Source organism: Gymnoscopelus braueri, assembly GCF_963280865.1.
Source record: "Gymnoscopelus braueri genome assembly, chromosome: 1".
Taxonomy (NCBI): domain Eukaryota; kingdom Metazoa; phylum Chordata; class Actinopteri; order Myctophiformes; family Myctophidae; genus Gymnoscopelus; species Gymnoscopelus braueri.
This window is the reverse complement of record NC_137603.1, coordinates 65,802,449-65,821,527: the sequence shown is the minus strand read 5'-3', so window position 1 is coordinate 65,821,527 and position 19,079 is coordinate 65,802,449. Positions and strand designations below refer to the sequence as shown.

Here is a 19,079-nt window from a genome sequence, read left to right as displayed (position 1 = left end):
GTGAAACAATTATGATTCATGGTCACACACTATTTCAGTAATATAGTTAATTTGATGATATCTTATTGTATTTATTTCATTTTATTTGAGTGCAGGGTCATTAAAATGAGTGTGGAAAAACTTGAAGAACAAGGCACTGGATTAAGTAAGCTTGGCTGTTAGACTGCTCCTGACCAGGCTAACTTCACAGGTAAATTGCCATGGTAACTAAGGTAGGCTTGCTTCAATTCTCTTTCGTGGAATCAAGTCATGGCTAAACTTAGCCAGGGTGAACTGGCTAAACTAATCTTCAAGATAATTCAGCTTTCATGGAACCGATTCATCCCTATTCCTGGCTAAATTAAGCCAGGATAGGTGTTAAAGCCAGGCTTTAGCTCTAATTCACCTTTCGTGGAATAGGGCCCAGGTCACATTCGCTTACTGTTTCACCATTGTCCTGTTTGTATGTTAACATTAAATGTTAGCACTGAATTCATTGATTCATAATACCTAAATGAACTTTTAATTATAATACATTAAGCAGATAGCATCAAGCTCCCCCTCCCAATGTACCTACAAGGCCTTAAAAACAAGGCTCCATACATCCCAAAACAAACTTGTAAGGCTACTTCTTGGCCTCAATCACAAAACCCATCTAACCCCTGCTCATTTTGCTAGGATTGGATGGCTTAGGGTTGAGGACAGAGTACAGCAACTTGCTATGGGCCTGGTCTTCAAGATACACCACAACATTGGGATCCCCCTGTATTTGTCAAAATACTTCCAAAATGTTAATGAAGTCCATGATCATAACACCAGAGGCAGCTCCACAAATCATGTTCAACCCAGATTTGGCTCAACTAAGGGAATGAACTCGTTCTCATGCTATTCATCAAAAATGTGGAATGCCCTACCAAAAGGAGTAAAGGAGTGTAAAACCCTACTCACTTTCAAAACTGCCCTGAAGATACACCTTCAGGAGGCTGCAATTCGAAAATGGCCCCTGTCTAAGTCTTAACCTACCCCTCCTTCATTTTCCTCTTTTGTATATATATATATATTTTCTCTCTTCATACCAGTAACCTGAAAGCTGATTGTATGACATTCTGTATAGTAGTGTGTATCTGTCTGCCTCTTATATGTCATCATGATTTGTGTGCATGGGGTTCTCATCTTAAACAAGCTGCGTGCTTAATGAGAGTTCCAGTTTAGTAGACCTTGTATTGTGAATTTGTACTTCCATGTACTGTTATGTACTGTCATGTACTATTCTCATGTCTTACTAAATAAACTACATCAATCAATCCCCCACCCATCCCCCACAGCAGGACAGAGGAAGGACTGTTTACCTCAGGAAGCTTCTGGTCCCCCCCCCCGCAGAGGCCACGAAACCAGCAGCTCAGGTTACAATCCAAGCCTCTCTGGCAAATTCTGAAATTATTTTGCTCTGCAACTACAATACCGATGTACTTCGGAAAGACGCCACCATATTTAAATCATTCAGTAAATTCTGTGATAGCCTGTGATAACCCAACTGATAAAAAAATTCACAAGGGTATGCCCCGGCTCGTATAGAACCCTGGATGAAGGGAGACATCCTGAATGCCATCAAACTCAGAAACAAGTACAGGAAAACAAAAATGAGCAACCACTTGAAAAGTGCAGGAAACTACGCAATGTAGTTAACAAAATGATCACAAATGCCAAAAATAACTTCTTAAATGAAAACATTGAGGCAAACAATTGCCACCCACAAAAACTGTGGGAGGCACTACAGAAAATAGCCTGCAACAACAAAATTCAAACCAAATCTACAAACATCTGCATTATTTCAAGTGGCTCGCTCATTACCAACATGCTGGTGGTGGCAAACTGTTTTAACTGATTTTTCACCACCATTGCAACCCAGTTGGTAAGCAAACTTCCACAGCATTCAGGTCTGTATGGCTCTGACCACATCCAAGCTCACTATGACAAACTAGGGGCTAAGAAAGACTCCTTCTCATTCAAACCAGTAAAAGGTGAAGATGTGCAAAAAAAGCTCTTTGCCCTCCGGCCTAACAAGGCCACCGGCCTTGACAATTTCCCCACCAGATTCCTCAGAGACACAGCTGTCTCTATTGCCCCCATAGAAGCCCATTACAAACCTATCCATTAGCCAGTGTCACGAGAATTCAAGTTGGCGAGAATAATCCCTCTACATAAAAAAGGAAGCAAATTAGACCCTGGCAACTACAGGCCTGTTTCCATCCTTTGTTCCATCTCAAATGCAGTATTGTGCCTGAATGCATTCAATGAACGATCGTTCATGAACTTGTTCATGTTTTGGGCGGACGTGAACTGAACGTACTCTATTTCCGCTAGATGAATGTTATTGTGAACGCGTTCATTCTAGCGTTTGTTAACGGCACTCTCTCACAAATGCAAAATATAAGGTGCTTACCCAAATGCCCCAAATTTTAACTAGTCCGGAATATTTGTGCAATGTATTAGTCCACGTTTTTCTATAAAGAAGTGTTATAATCCCGTCTGTGGCCGAACACCATTTCCCCCCCTCGTTTACTTCCTGTACATTGAGTGTAATTCCGGCTTTCACCAGATGTGCCCCGTCACTACCGCCCATTGCATTTGTACATGTTTCGAGAAATACGGGCTTTACTGGTGACATTCCAGGGCAAACAGGGGGGTTGTCGCTGGTTGCTGTCTTTCGTTCTATTGACAGGTGAAAGCATGGCAACAAAGGTGATCAAAAGAGTGAGAACCAGATTTATGGGCAGGGTTTCCTCTTTTGTCAACAAGGGTGACCTCAGGACCCTTTCAGGGGTGCTGATTCAGACCCTTTTTGACTATGCTTGCACCTCTTGGTATATACTCCAACATCTCAATGTCACTCTTCAGCTTCAAACCTCCCAAAACAACGACTACTTCTCGGACTGGGGCCCACGACCCACCTTTCTCCCACTCATTTTGCCAGCCTAGGCTGGCTCAGGATAGAAGACAGAGTTAAACAACTAAAAATGGGATTGGTCTTCAAAATTGTAAATGCAAATTTGCCCGAAATGCCCCCTATACGCAAATATCTGACCTCCAAAAAGTTAGTGACACCCAGGGGTGAGCTCTAGGGGGTGCTCAGGGGGTCGGCGACCCCTTAGTTCTGACACTATGGGGGCTGGGGGCTCGCACGTGCGCCACATGCACGAGCAGCTCCACATCCACGCGCGAGCACACACCGTCAGCCGCCCGCGAGCCGTCATTAATTAACACAACAACGCACCGTCAGGGGCGAGCCGTCTTTAACACCTTAAACAATGGCCTCAACCTGGCTGCTTTGCATAACATTAGGCTACTCGAGAAAAGCCATGGAGTGTGAAAGGGTTAATCGCTTAGCAGAGGACACAAGAGCTTGTAGCCTACCAGACACTCACAAAGTTACCCCTGTGTCTAGCTCTGGTCCATAGCGTTAGAAGGAGTTCTCCTTAACGCTATGGTACTTTCCATTCTTTCCCCTCGCACCGCGGTAGCGGAGCCTCTCGGCTGTAGTAAAATAAAAATATACTCACCAAAACAAAGACGGTTTTATGGAGTTGAAAGCCTATTCTAAGTGGGAACACTCTGAGCCCACACCTCACGTCTAAAATACACTTTTTGGCCAGAAAAGAAAATATTTCATCGGAAGGAAGAATCTGGTCAATAGGAAAATTCCATTGACCAGATCTGTAGAGGGCACTGTGGAGTAACCAAAAACAGGTTTTAATTCCGGAGAAATATTTTATTTTCTGGCCAAAAAGTGTAATTTAGTAAAGTAGGCTTTCAACTCCATAAACCCGTCTTTGTTTTGGAGAGTAGCAAAAGGGTAATTTTTTTTTATTTTTTACTTGTTTTAAAAAACACTGTTTTGAAAGCAATGTAAGTCTTAAAAAAAAGTTATTCAAGTAAAGACAAGTTGACTGATTATTTTAAGTACTTATGTGTGGGTGAATCTATGTAAAGGGCTTGTATATAAAACTAAAAGGAAAATAAAATAATTCATTAATTGAAACAAAAATAAAAACAACAAATTAACAATGCAACAAAATAATAAGAAATATAAATACATTAATAATCACATGTTGAATACAGTATTTCAACTAGCACTGAGCTGAGTGGCTATGTGCACATGCCTGCGCACGCACGTGCCCGCGCACGTGACGTCATAAAATAGAGCCCCCATAGTTCAAAAATCCACAGCTCACCACTGGCCACAGTCACAAAACTAGAGGGAGTGTTTGTACATATAGTGTTGTTTTTTTCTGTATTTTTGTGTTGATATTTGGACTGTTTGGTGCTACTATATATGACTAGGAATTGAATACCAAGGACCTCAATGGAAACAAGACCGCAAGGACCTTTTTGGACAGACCTTTTAGTCAAAGTACTTTAAATGTAATTGTGCTGTTTTACATTTTGCCTAATAAAATATTCAATCAATCAAAAAGCAAATAGCCCTGTGATTAGATCTTTAGCACATGGTCGCACACTGCAACCACACTGTCAGCCGCGGCCCTTCAATAAAGGGCGCTAGTGCGCCGCACCACCTCTCCTAAACCTAGATTTCCTTGAATAAATATTAGCCTACTTTAAAATATATTCGATATATTTTTTTTAAATGATCAAACCAACAGGCACAAATAGTTAATGACTAGTGAGTGAAATGTACCATAAAATGTAGATAAAAATCGTACTGTGCCTAAACGTAATGCTTTGAGTAACAATCTCTAAACATTGACTCTCATGTTAGTTTGTGCGTTCGGGTTCACGTGCTTCCTTGGTCGCAGGTTTGCTGCATTCAACGCATAGATATGTATACACAGAACTGACTGCTGCTGCTCATTCCAACTGCTGAACTTCACTTTCTATGTCTATTATGTCTATGCTGACTGAGTTATGCTTCGACGCCTGACATCGATGTACAAGTCCACAAGCGTCGCGGAGGCAAGTTGTTGTACTTAGATCGGCGATTTTCTGCGCGCGATACCGTCGTGCGTCGAAGTATAACCAAGCTTGTTATTGCATAAAAAGCGCCACAACTTGCTGAGTTCTCAACCGCGGTTTGGTTTGTATGATACAGGATCATTCTGGCTTTCATACCAAAATGCTTACATAGATTGTAAACATATAGCCTAACTTCTGTTGTTATTGCAGTGAATGAATATCAGTGGTGGAAAAATACACAAATGTTTTACTTAGGTAAAAGTATCAATACTTTAATGTAGAAATACTCTGTTACAAGTGAAAGTCTGGAATTAAAATTTGACTTGAGTAAAAGTACAAAGGTATTGGTATCAAACTGTACTTAAAGTACCAAAAGTAAAAGTATACTCTGACTCATTAGCCTACTCAATATGCAGAATGTCCCATTTCACAAGTTTTCAAATGTATAAAATGTATTAAAATCCTTTGAAAATGGCAGATCTACAAGCTCACAATGCGTCACATCGCAACACATTATGAGCTTGTAGATTGCTATTTTCAAATGGCCGAAATGTATTTAGGGCTGAAGTGGTTATGTATGTTTTGTAATAATCACAATCTACAAAGTACTAGGTACAAAAAGGCGTAGTACTTAATCGAAAATGTTGCTCATGCCATTAATTATGTCTGTCTTTCACAAATGAATGACTACTAGGGCATGGGGCCTATAAAAATAAAGTGCAATAACAATATAGTACCTGTTATTGTTTGCTTATTTATTTATGTTTGTATTCACAATGCAACGTTTTTGTACTCCTATATGTCATGGTGTATTAGTCAGCACAGTGGATTAATAATTCGATCGATCTGGGATGTTAAAATTGTGCAAAACTGTGGTCAATGAATTGCCTCTTCAGCTGGATTAAACAGCAGTGAGCAGTCACTTATAACTGTTGAGACTCTTAGAGCTTAAGTTACCAGGGGACCTCCAAATATTTTTCTGTGACCCCCCCTGAGTGACTGGAGGAAAATGCATAATTTTTTTTATATTCACACCAACAGAAGGAGGAGAACATGAAATAAATGCTGATCTTTTCTGACGTTTATTATAGGCAAATCACGTTGGGGTCCATTTGGTTCCATATGTGTTCTCTTGGGGTTACAAAAACACCCTAAACAAAAGAAAGATTGAGCAACTATGTTCTATTTTTCATATTAACTACTAGGCTACTCGTTTACAATAAAGCTGTCAAAAACACAGAGTCGGGCGTGAGTTGTTTTCTCTCTGGCCATAACAACCGGCAGGAAATAGGGCCGCTTCCGGGGCGGGGAATAACAAGTCGCAGTTCAGAGTCCGGAGTAGTTTTTCTAAACAATCACTTTATTGTCAGATTCTTTAGCAAACATTAGATACACACAAAACCAGGAAAACCTTATTTCTATGTTGGTCAATCACAAGCAAGCTTTTTTCAGAACAAACTCAGGTTATGACATTATTATATAACATATCATTAGCTTCCGAATAAATCCAAACATTTTACATATCCGACTTTGTATGAATGATCTGGACAAATGAAATTACTTTAAAGAAACGTGTGCTTAATCCTGAGTTCCCCAGCTGTTTCCCATTCATGGAGAACTCTGCTCCTCCCATCCGGAGGAAGCGGCATGATCACTTTTGTCAATGATGTTGCCGTTAACCTCAGACTTAAAACAGAATGAACAGTTTATACACCTCTAAAGGGTTTTCCTCAGCTATATTTGACTAAAACTCATTCCTATCTATCTATGAATTTAGAAAAGACTAGTTAGACATTTAAGATTAGTCCTGTACGTTTTAACTTGATCCTGTCAGCTTGCTGGCTTGAAGGAACAGCTGCAGGTGTGTCAACAAACACTCTTGCATTATAACAATAGTATTATAATCAACTCAATGAGAACAAAGGAGTCGGCTGGGTCCACTGTTTAGGGTTCACACCTCAATCTGCAACCGCCAGCTCTAAAACAAAAGGCAGGATACGTGAACTGTATCTACTGGGGGCTGAAGCCTGATTGACAAACCAGTCTGGTCACTGCTTTTAGTGTGTCTTAGTGTTACCTCGCCTCCACTCTGTTTCTGTCCTACATAATAATCTTTGGAAGGTTATTAACTTATTATGAATGGTATTAGTAATTTAGACTTTTGGGTAATTCCTCTTGAAGAATTACCCAATATTCTTCACAATAAGATATTCGGGACCTGTCGCATATTCTCTTGTACATCACCCATGGAGCTAACTTGAGACTTTGTTTAGAAAAAGACAAATTACCCTGTTGAATGGTTAGCATAACAGCGACCCCTCTGGTGGGTTAAGGAACTTGTAACAGATCAACACTTATTTCTCACGTATACAAAGGAAAATTAAAAACACATTATTCCACAATAAACATCATAGCATCATAGCATATTTTGACAAAGAGTGTCTTCTCCTTGAATATCCGTCCTTGCACTATTCAGTATGCGCACATGAATGAAATTCTGTTCATCATGGATGAACAACTGCAGTTTGTTCATCCACCATAGCCCAGAAAGTCCACCCATGTCACACACAAAAATACTGCTTCTTCTGTCCGAAATTGTGACCGAAATCACACAAGAAATGCAACAGGCCACTCTTCGTAATCCTGTGGCACTGCTTCTGGGTATAACCACAGCTATCGTCAGCATTTGTGACAAACAGGATTCACCCACCCATGCCAAACAGTGAGGGTCCCCTCTGTTTTCTGAAGATCAGAGAAGGCATGTATGACGAGACGAATGTGTGTTTTCGTCGACGAGACGACAGAAAATGTTATTGGGTGGGCTATCGGACGTTCAAAATGCATGAAAAGATCAAAATATTATAGTGATATTATTTCAATGGGGGATTAGTGGTGTCGTATATGGTCCTATGATCAGGCGGAAACAACACTATTCCATAACTATTCCCTGAGTGCAAGAAGAACAAGGATCCAGTTTGAAGGAGGGTTTGTCCACAGAAATTTATTTATTTCCATAGACGTTGACATCTGCATTGCCAATCACAGAGTGTACTTAAATCACAACAACATCACAATATATACAGACTGACATTTGACATAGGACCTCCTCCCAGTCCTCCTTCTGCACTCACAAACAGGTTTCTAGGAACAAAAGACTTCTTGGGGTGGGCCTTCTCAGTCAGCACAATGGATTTACACAATCTGTCTTAGTTTTAGCACATAACATTTATCTATCAAACTGTATTTACACAAGCTCATATTATGAAATCATTGTTTAACATCTTATTGCCTTCAAAATAAGACCACACATATATGTATTCAACCTTGTATGAATGATTTAAACAAAAAGAGATGATTAAAATAGCATGAAATTATTCTTAGATTCAAGAAGAAAAGTTACATGAAACTAACTGGTTTCTTCCACCAACCACATTTCACCAATGTTCATTCTTGTGTACTTACTACAAAATAAGCTTTTACTGTGAAATAAGAATAATTACAAGAATTCAATTTGAGTCTGCATGACTTCCTAGGGACAGAGGTTTTCTGGAGAGAGAGAGATAGAACAGATGCATTCACCTTAGCCATCTCCCTTGCATAAAGACAATAGTATTGTAATCAGCCGCTTGGTAACAAAAGACTTGGCTCAGAGACTTGTTTTGGTTCACACTTAAAGCTGGGAGCTTCTGCTCCAGGACAAAAGGGCAGGATCTTCAGGGTGTGACTGATTAAATCAAAATGCAAAAACATACATTACTCAAATCTATCTTTCTCAGCCTCATCTCAAATCGGTCACAGTCTCACCTGAAAATTCCCACAATGTCATTAACCAATAATAAATAATAATATTACTTTTAGATTAGTCCTGGATATACCATAGTGGCCAATCACAGGGAGGGTTCTATGATGCATAGCAACATCAAGCTCTGTGATTGGTTTCTTTTCCTTATTTTTTTGGCTCTGTGATACCGGCCAGTGTTGCCAGGTCTTTTTATTTTAAGTTTCCACCAAGAATTGTATTTTCAAATAGCCGATGATATACAGTAGGTTTAAGTACTAAGTAGTAAGTGCTCATGTGGCCCATAGTTGCTTCTTTTGAGCTTGTTTTCCTAGACCTGGTTGCTTGTTTCTCTCACAGAATCTGGCAACACTGATACCGGCTTCACGTGTAGTTGTTGTTATTATGAACGTGAAGAAGCGAACCGAGTTGCCTAGCTGCCTTATGATAGTGGCCATGTTATTAGGTTTCTGTTGGGAAAAACAAGCCAATTCAGGCTAAAGCTAGCTTGTTTAAGCTAACATAATTGCATTGGATTGTTTAGCCTTTCATCAAGACGGTCATCTGATTGCTATGAGTAAAACATGCAGGCTATTTTGGCTGGACAGGGGAAGCAAGTGAAAAAGTGAACCGCGGAGAACGGTTGCTGTTCCCAAAGGGTACGTCAGTGACGTAGGGGTTCAATGGTTGTTTGCGTTGTTCCTATGACTGTAATGTCACAAGTAAATCCTTGGAACTCAACAGTACAGTACCATAATATACCTAGTTCTTACATACACTATGTACAGTACAGTATATGTACATTAGAAATTTTCCATTGCTTAAAAAGAGGGTACCATGTGGTTATTAATCTATTAAGACGTTTTTCTTTTGTTTGTTTTTTTGGGCACACACAGGACTGTGTGTGTGTGTGTGTGTGTGTGTGTGTGTGTGTGTTTGTGCGAATCTACCAACAGCCGACGCTAACGAACGGCCAGGTGGCAAAGCAAAGCAAAGTTTGTTGTTTACCCAGGGTGTTGGACTAAGTGCGAAACTTATTTACAGCCAGACCCTGCATGGAAGCCTTGCTCAAGGGCTATTCAGCGGTGATTCATGATTGATGTGATGAATTGGGGAATCGAACTAGGGACCTTCCGGTATCAAGGCCGCCCCTCTAACCACTAGGCCACCGCTGCCACTGGGACTTCCAGGCCCATGACAACCACAACAGAGAGCGTTTTAACAGAGAGCGCTTTAACACACACTTTAACACTGTATGCTTTCCCTGTGTGTGGACATAAATAAATTGTTAAACTGTGTGTGTGATCTCTTTCTTCCTGTCTCTTTCTGTCTGTCTGTGGGTTGTGTGACAACTGCATGAGTTTAAGTGCCAGTTTTGTATTTTTGACACAACTGTCAAAAATACAACATTTTTTGTAGGAATACATTTGACTCCTGTGTGAATTGTGCATATGAATAGGATGGGGCAGGTGTACGGTACTGTATTTTAACATTTTCTGGGTGGTACTGGTAAGAAAAAAGGTTGATAATGAGAACCTGATCTAGGCTATTCTATTTTCTGAACATGCAGTATTTTGTGTGAATTACATGTGTTGTAACAAACGTTGTAGCCTATTGTGTTATCCCCTAATAAATGGGATATATTTTATGATAATACTGTCATAGCAGTCATATCTTAAATACAATATCTATATTGACCTAATTAAATTAGTTTAAATACATTATTTTATTTTATTTGTTTGACTAAAACCCATGACAAAAACGGGACTAGAACCTTTTGAGTTTTCATCAACTAAAACTGACTAAAAACATTTGAGTTTTCGTCGACTAAAACTAAAACTATCAAGGATAGAAATGACTAGTGATAATAAGCATTTCGTCCAAAAGACTTAAGGCGGTTACACACCGGCGAATATGCGAATATACGCAAAATTCGGACTCGTTCCGAATAATTAAAAGACGCTCCGCGAAACTGGTGTGGAAGCTTGCATTGACTTTATAAGGTTTTTAAAAAAAACGTATTATTCGCATGAAAAAAATCGCCCCGGTGTGTAAGGACCTTAAGACTAAATCTAAAATGCCTGCCAAAAAACAACACTGAGTAAAACTCACCAGGGCAAAAACCTTGGTGTATTGGAGCAGAATTTTACCAGCCACAGTTAACATAATTACAAAGCCTGTTATCACTGTAAGAGTATACAGTGATATACTCTTACAATGACATAATATGTCTCAGCTGGATTTAGAAAATACTTGACCATGCATTCATCTTCAGTAGACTTGTGTGATGAATAATCAATCCGAAAATGTGTTCGAAAATAAATTGTGTTGCTTTATCACTTCATTATAATTGTACTCTGTGTGGATATACTAATAACACAAACAGCACTTGTAATTAATTTATTTGCACAAAAAGCCTAGCTGTGGAGATCTCCAGTGGAGATGAACTCCCCAGAGTCGGCTCGCTTGCTGCCACTGCCATGAGCCTTAGCCTTAGCTTTAGCCAGCACCGTCCTTATGAGAGCAACACACCCTCCTACAGTTTGTGAGTACTGTAGGCTAACTGTCATATTTATAGGTTGTGTGGTTGTGTATGGGTTGTGTGGTTATCATTTGTTTTACACAAGGCTCCAGAACATGGAGGTATGTTTTTCAGTAAAAGTGATGGTATTAAGGACTTGTGTGCTTGTATGTGCCTCGACAGGGCGGGCGGTAGAGTATCTGCATGCCGGTAGTGGTGGGCTGGTCTGGGCCAAAATGAATTTTTGTCCCAGTCCAGCCCTGACACAACCCCATCCTGTTCAACAGCATCAGGACGTCCCAGTGGAAGGCTCGCATCAGGATGGCATACAGGAACGGGTTGGCACACGAGTTGAGAGGATAGAACAACACCAGTAACACCTGAAAGGGAAAAGTTCTGCATTAAATCATACTGTGTGACATTCATTGTAAAAATAATGATTATGCGATCACATAATTCAAATGCATAATCAGCCAAATGGCACGGATTATGCGGGGGTAAATTATTTTCAAAAAGGTTGCATATTCACCGCAATAATCACATATTTCTGTGCACAATAAGCAAAATATGCGTATTTTTCCACATAAAGTTTACAACCTCATCGCCTCACGTTCACAAGAAGCAAAACAAAACAACAATGTGTGTGTGTGTGTGTGTGTGTGTGTGTGTGTGTGCGTGCGTGCGTGCGTGCGTGCACAAAGTATTCCATGGAAGCAGATGGGAACAACACTTGTAAGCATAACATTTTAAATCCATTTAGAGTAGAGTAATACCACCTAAATAAAGTTTAGCACAGCAGTTCAGTTAGCAGTGACATACGGTACTTGTTTGGCCTTGGAAATAATTGAACTAGGGTTTGCTTTTTTGCCTTGAATATAATGAAAGCAGCCAATAACATTCAATATTCCCCGCTGATAGACTCCGCCCCCAGCCTGTAAGCGTGCGTACAGTGATCACCCTCCCCGCCTGGCTTCCCCCCAACACAGGCCAGTTGTGTTTGCATAGACGCTTAGCCAAGTCAGATGCGGAGCAATGGATTTGAACCTCTAGACTCTGCAGTGGTGGGCAGGGTACCCCTGCACCACCTAGTAGGGCTTTCACCAACTAGTGGACTAGTGGACTAGTATAACCACTAGTCGACCTTGTTGGTAGCCTACTAGTCAAATAGTTGAATAAAATACATTTATTTATGTATTTTTTATATTTTTGTCTCCGTCCGTCCGTCCGTGTGTGTGTCCGTCTGTCTGTGACCAGCTAATCTCCGACACCGTTGGCTTGATCACAGCCAACCTGTGCCCACACACTCCCTGGATGTCAATTCAGAACCTCTGCCCCAAATGTTTCACATAGGCCTGTTATAGAGCCACCAGGAGGCCGCTTTTTGCAAAACAATTTTTACTCCTACAGATTTTGTCCAAACGTCACGCAAATCAGTACACAACACACTATAGTCATTAAACAAAACGGGTATTTCAGATTTTTCATATTCCATCCTGATTGGCTAAAAATGGCTTCCAAAGTTTGCAGGACTGCTCCGTTTTGAACAAAATGCCTCAAATCATGAACACAGCATGCAATTTCCCTGCAATTTTGCACGCACCTTCCCACTATGCAGAGGAAGAAATGCCACTTCAAATGTTTCAAATCAGCCTGATGGTGGCGCTTTAACAGGCCGATTCGTGTTTTTACCTATAACTGCACCGATCTGTATAAAACTTTGCCCTGCATTTTTCACATCTGCCTTTTATAGCGCCACCAGGAGGCCGACTTATATAAATCCTTTTTTTTTATATTACACCTTCCGATTTTATCCAAATTTCACGCAAATCGGTACACATGATCTCTATAGCCATTTGATCAAGACGGATCTGTTTGATTTTTCATATTCCATCCTGATTGGCTAAGATTCACCTCTAAAGTTTGCAGTAGTGGCTTGTTTTGAACAAAATGCTGCAAATCATGAACGCAGCGTCCGATTGTGGTCAAACTTTGCGAACAAATGCCACCCTTTTAACATTGGCCTGTTATAGCGCCACCAGCAGGTCTAATTTAGCAAAACACATTTTTAGAACAAAATCATGAATGCAGTGTCCGATTGCCGTGCACGGCCTAGGAAGAAATGGCACCCTTTTCACATTGGCCCATTATAGCGCCACCAGGAGGCCACAACAACCTACCTGACCTGGCGGAGACCTGTGCCCCGAGGAGCACTTTCTCTAGTTTATTTTTGTTTTTTTATATAGCTCTAATTTCAACTATAGTCACACTGTATAGTTTATTAAACATTATAAACAGAACATAATAGTGTAATGCGTTAATTAAATACAATTTGATTAACTCTCACCCGCCGCACATAGCAGTTCAGTTGGCTATCCACCCAGTAGAAAATATCCAGCTGGGTGATTATCCAACCTGAAACCATCTTCACCACGGTAGGAAGCGGCCAGAGTTATCCGGGACTTATCAGAATCTAGTTGTATAAAAATATAACATTGTAGCGAACACAGCAGCTAAACAACAGGCCACTCGACGTTCGTTTGTATGGAAGTATTTCACTGAAGATGTGGACAAAAACAAGTGTTTGTGTAGCTAGGCTAGATAGCCTAGCATTGTTAGCTCGTCGTGACGAGCGTCTTGGCTGAACTTCAACCTGGTGTTTGCACTTTCTCCATTTACAACCCGTTCATCTACATAAACGTTCAGGTTTCAAATATAAAGTGCGTAACCCATGCCCACGGATGTTACAACTATGTACGGGCCCACATAAGCACCTGTATCCTCCGTATTGTTCAATAAAAAGCATTTAAATCCGATTGGTGGCTATTTTCTCCATTTGCTTTCATCGGTTGGGAGGTGTATTGCACTCTGATACATTATAACTCTATGAGAAAATGGCCGCCGATCGGATTAAAAAGCTTTTTATTGAACAATACGGAAGAAACAGGTACTTATACCCACCCGAAGTGGATTGTAACATCCGTGGCAATGGGGTAAGCACTTTATATTTGAAATCTGAACGTTTATGTGTGTGCAAAAATGTGTGAAGTGCAAAAAACAAGTTGAAGTTTTGTTTCAGGGCTATAGTTATTGACCAACAGCTGGATTTATTACTTTGTTTAACGAGAGACACGGCAGATACAGTCATTTTGGTGAGTCCAGTTTCCATTCCTTATTATAGCAGCTAAAATGGATGTGGATTGTGGCAATTGTGAAATGCTGTTCTTTGTTGCAGTAACGTTCTCAACAAGTGCGTTTGTTTGTGTATATCCGTTGTCACGGCAACCTAGCTCCTGCGAAATGCGTGCCCCAGAGCGTCTTTATTATTACATAATAGGTAAACCTCGACTAGTCGACTACCAGTGGGTCAAATTAGTCGACTAGTAAAAATCACTAGTCGACTAGTAAAAATCACTAGTCGTGAAAGCCCTACCACCTAGTGGTGGTGGACAGGTACTAGTGGTGGGCAGTTACTTTACCCCTGCACCACCTATTGGTGGTGGGCAGGTACTTTACCCCTGCACCACCTAGTGGTGGTGGACAGGTACTGGTGGTGGACAGGCACTTAACCCCTGCTCCACCTAGTGGTGGTGGACAGGTACTTTACCCCTGCACCGCCCGAGCGCCCCTGCATTCTGGATTGTGATAATCACTGTCATGGGAGTGACCTTGGAGTGGGTGATGGAGATAAGTGGGCGGTGCAGCGTTGCTGATAGGCCGTAGAAGCAGATGGGCGCCAGACACAGGAAGTTGGTGAAAACCAGCAGGGCCATGCGTTTGGCCATGACATCGTCATGGCGACTGGACAGGTGCCGAGGGTCATGAACCAGGATGTACATGTGAAGGTACAATGCACTCACCTATGGAAAAATGTATTAATACATAACACAATGAAATGCATAAATACCACAATGAAATACATAATGCCACAATAAATAAATAAACAGAAAAAACAATAACATAAATAAAAAACACAATGTACACACTCACCACCACGAATGCCACCATGTTGAGCATCAGAATAAAAACGACATAGGCCTGAGCGCCAGGTGTGTCGGTGTCCATGGGTAAACACATACTCACCTGCAGTGGTGAAAGGAAAAGATAAGCCATTTAAGCTTGTTATCAGAGTGTTACAGTTTTAATTTTGACTGCTCGTTTATTTGTGTCATCACTTCCAATTGACCCATTGTTAGCCATCTGACTGGTCCCTGACCGCCCAACAAGCAGGCCCCTTCCTCCTTGTTTTGCTTTCCGTTGTGTATGCTGAATTGGCAAAAGTGTACAAACCAGCTTAAATTCTAGTCCAGGAATGACCTTACGCCCACGTCCAAGTGACATTTATCAAGCAATTCTATACAGCCAATCATAGCATACATTTGGTCTGTCCTTTGATAAATGTGATGGCGGAAACCGACCACCATTTAAATAACACGCCCTTAAATGTTCTCGAAACGCCCCGATTTTACTACATTAAAAACCGGAATACGACATGGAAAGCCAATAAGAAAGAGTTTCCCCCGTCCGCTTCGCTCCCTTTCATGTCCACGTCCGACTTGCTTACTTGCTTATGGCAGTCCATCGTTGTCGATAATGTCGATGATGATGAAATCTCCCGGGGCAAAGGGGGGTTTTCATCGCTTGGTGCGCTCGTGCCAGCTCATGTGGTTGTGTAGACCAATTGCTGATCCACACACTTTTCCACATGTGGGGCAGGTGTGTGTTGAGCCTGGTTGGACAGTCCTTGCAGTGCGCTCATGCCGCTCCTCTGCACGTCTCAGGGATGTCTTCTCCTCCAGGTGGGAGACACCTGAGAGGCAGGAAGAACGCCAGATGTCTCGATCTGCTGCTATCCTTTCCAGGTTCGAGGGTGGTATGTTGCAGTTTTTGAGTAGCACCTTCATGTGGTCCTTGTAGCGCTTTTGTTGTCCTCCTGCAGATCTCTGGCCGGATTGGAGTTGGCTGTAGAGAACCTGTCGAGGTAGACGAGCTGTGGGCATGCGGATCACATGGCCTAGCCAGCGGAGCTGTCTGCGTGCAAGAAACACGTCTATGCTGGATGAGTTGGTGCGATCGCAGATCTCTGCATAGGTCATGTGGTGCTCCCATGTGATGCCCAGAATCCTTCGCAGATAGCGGATGTGGAAGATCTGATGTGCCGTCTGTATGGTGTCCAAGCTTCAGAGCCATACATTAGTGTGGATACACATACTGCCTGGTACACTGCTGCCTTTGTTGATGCCTTCAGGTTCTTATTGGTGAAGACCCGTGATCTTATGCGACCAAACGCGGCTGAGGCAAGGTTGATGCGGGATTGAATATCTGCGTCAACGTTGCAGCTGTCTGAGAGGACGCTGCCGAGGTACTTGAAGTGTGGTACCGTTTCCACAGGTGTGTTGTCAATGTGAAAGACCGGTGTAGGTGATTGGGTAGGGCCTGACTGGTGGACTATTTGTGTCTTCTTGATGTTGACCTGATGACCGATAGTTCTATAGGTAGCAGCCACCACATTGAGGGCATGCTGAAAGGACTCAGGGGAGTGCACAATCAGCGAGTGCGCAATCAGCGTGCAGCGTGCAGTCATCAGTGTACTGGAGTTCACAGATTTGGAGGGCAGTAGTCTTGGTGGATGCCTGGAGGCGCCGGATGTTGAATAGGTTTCCATCCAGACGGAAACTAATGCTGACTCCATCCGTGTTCTTCAGACGTTTATGGGAGATGAGTGTAACTGCTGTGAGAAATATATCAAAAATAACCGGGCCTAAGACACATCCTTGTTTCACTCCTATTTTGACATCAAATGGGTCAGACTGTTGTCCACCTATTCGAACCCTGGTTTGCATGCCATCGTGAAACTGAGTATGCCAGAGTAACTTTCGGTCTACTGTGTCGAAGGCCTTCGACAGATCAATAAAAGCCATGTACAGATCTTGTTTGTGCTCTCTGGATTTTTCCTGTATTTGTCTGGCGACAAAAATCATGTCTGTGGTGCTACGATCCTTCCGAAATCCACATTGGGTCTCTGGCAAGTTGTTTTACGAGACGTGCGTAGCCAGGCGTGAAAACATGATCCTTGTAAGGATTTTGCCTGCAACTGACAGGAGTGAGACACCTCTGCTGCTGTCACAAGAGGACTTATCACCTTTCTTTTTGTAGATGGTGATAATGGTGGCATCTTGGGAATGGGAATGGGAAATCCTTGGTTGGCAGGCCTCCCCGAATTACCAAAGTCTCACTCCCCACGCAAGCCTTAGTTGAAGCCCCAGAGGCCAACGCTAGAGCATGGCGTCGGGGACCAGGCAGAAGACCAGGTCCACCGCTGCCCTTCTACAGAAGCTCTGCGAACGCCAGCCAATGTCGGGCCATGACGGGCACACCCAGTGTGTGACCTGCCTGAGCCCCAATCACGCAAAGCAGGGGCTTCTAGAAGGGGCAGTTTTCTGCCTAATCTGCCGAGAAATGGACACAACACTCCTCCGCTAACGACTCAGCAAGTCCCCCGTTGTGACCTGGACCTGGACCCGGACCCGCCAAAGGGGGTCGATCTGGGGGAGCGATCGGACGGTGCCCACGGAATGGCCGCCCCATGCCGACCTCTCTTGCCTCTCCAACACAGAACGAGTCGGCGTCATGGATCAGCCCGTAAACCAGAACGGTCTGTTCGGTGACGTCATGAACACTCTGACCTGGAGGCTGAGGCAGAGGCACCATGGGGTCGGGACCCCATGGTGCCTCTGCCTCAGCCTCCGGGTCAGGGCCCCTGTCCCCAGAGCAGCACAGCCCGCTGCACCTGCACCCAGACGCGCCCGGACACTAGCGCCCCTCGCTGCCAGGCCGCAGTGCGCTGTGTCACCTACTCCCGGATCCAGCTGCCTCAGAGACCTGACTTGCAAATATGCTATACATAAGCCAAGGCAATGTTTTATTTTCAGATGAAAAAAAAAATATATATATATATTCGGTCGATTCTTTCAGTTCACAAGTTACCAACTATGCATGTGATGATACCCAGAACATAGCTGCGCTGTGCACACTCCATAGGACACACTACTGTATATAATTAAGTTAATTAAGACCTCACCGTCCATGAAATGATTACAGCGGCACCAGTCACAACTCCCGAAAATGCAACTTAAAAACTGTTGGGGTGCTGACAAAAGCCTGAGTAGACAATAAAATGACCCAAATCTTTTTTGAAAGTGAAATAACCCTTTAAGCACCTAACTTGTAACATTGCAAATAGGCTACATTAGATTGTAATTGCTTGTCATTGTCACTTGGAAATAAAATAGGCATGCATGTCCATGTATTCCTTTATAAATGTTACATTTTCACGGGTACACCCCTCCATTCCTAAACCCCCCCACTCCTACACCCCCCCATTCCGAAACCCCCCCCCCCCCCACTCCTACACCCCCCCATTCCGATTTTTTTTTTCGGAATGGGGGGGTGTAGGAGTGGGGGGGTTTTGAAAACTTGGAATAAACCCTGCCATTCCGAAAAATAGATATTTTTTTGCCGGGGGGGGGGGGGGGGCATATGGGGCACCCCCCGCAAAAAAAATAAAAAAAAGTTTAAAAAAAAGTTGTTTTTTTAAAGTTTTTTTTTTTATTAAAAAATAATTTGTGGACTGAAGTTGGTTTGCTTCCACAATCCATAATGATGCAGAGATATAAATCTTATCTATCTAACTTTTTTTTTTGCGGGGGGGTGCATATGGGGCACCCCCCCGCAAAAAAAAAACTTCCACAATCCATAATGATGCATTTTCGAACAAAATTAATTAGGCTATCTGCACTTCCACCATGGACAGCTAAAACAACTCACTCACAT

General features: G+C 42.4%; 1 protein-coding gene across 1 annotated transcript in view; it reads right to left on the bottom strand.

Moving 5' to 3' along the window:
• Window positions 1–11,398: 11,398 nt before the first annotated feature.
• The window catches only part of LOC308089530 (thyrotropin receptor-like), a gene marked incomplete at both ends in the record, with an annotated part of 18,772 nt that continues 11,091 nt past the window's right edge, over window positions 11,399–19,079 (bottom strand). The window contains 3 exons of the mRNA XM_080434319.1: window positions 11,399–11,629; window positions 14,915–15,106; window positions 15,237–15,329. Of these exons, the coding sequence (XP_080290445.1) occupies window positions 11,399–11,629; window positions 14,915–15,106; window positions 15,237–15,329 (516 nt within the window). The remainder of the gene's footprint in view (window positions 11,630–14,914; window positions 15,107–15,236; window positions 15,330–19,079) is intronic.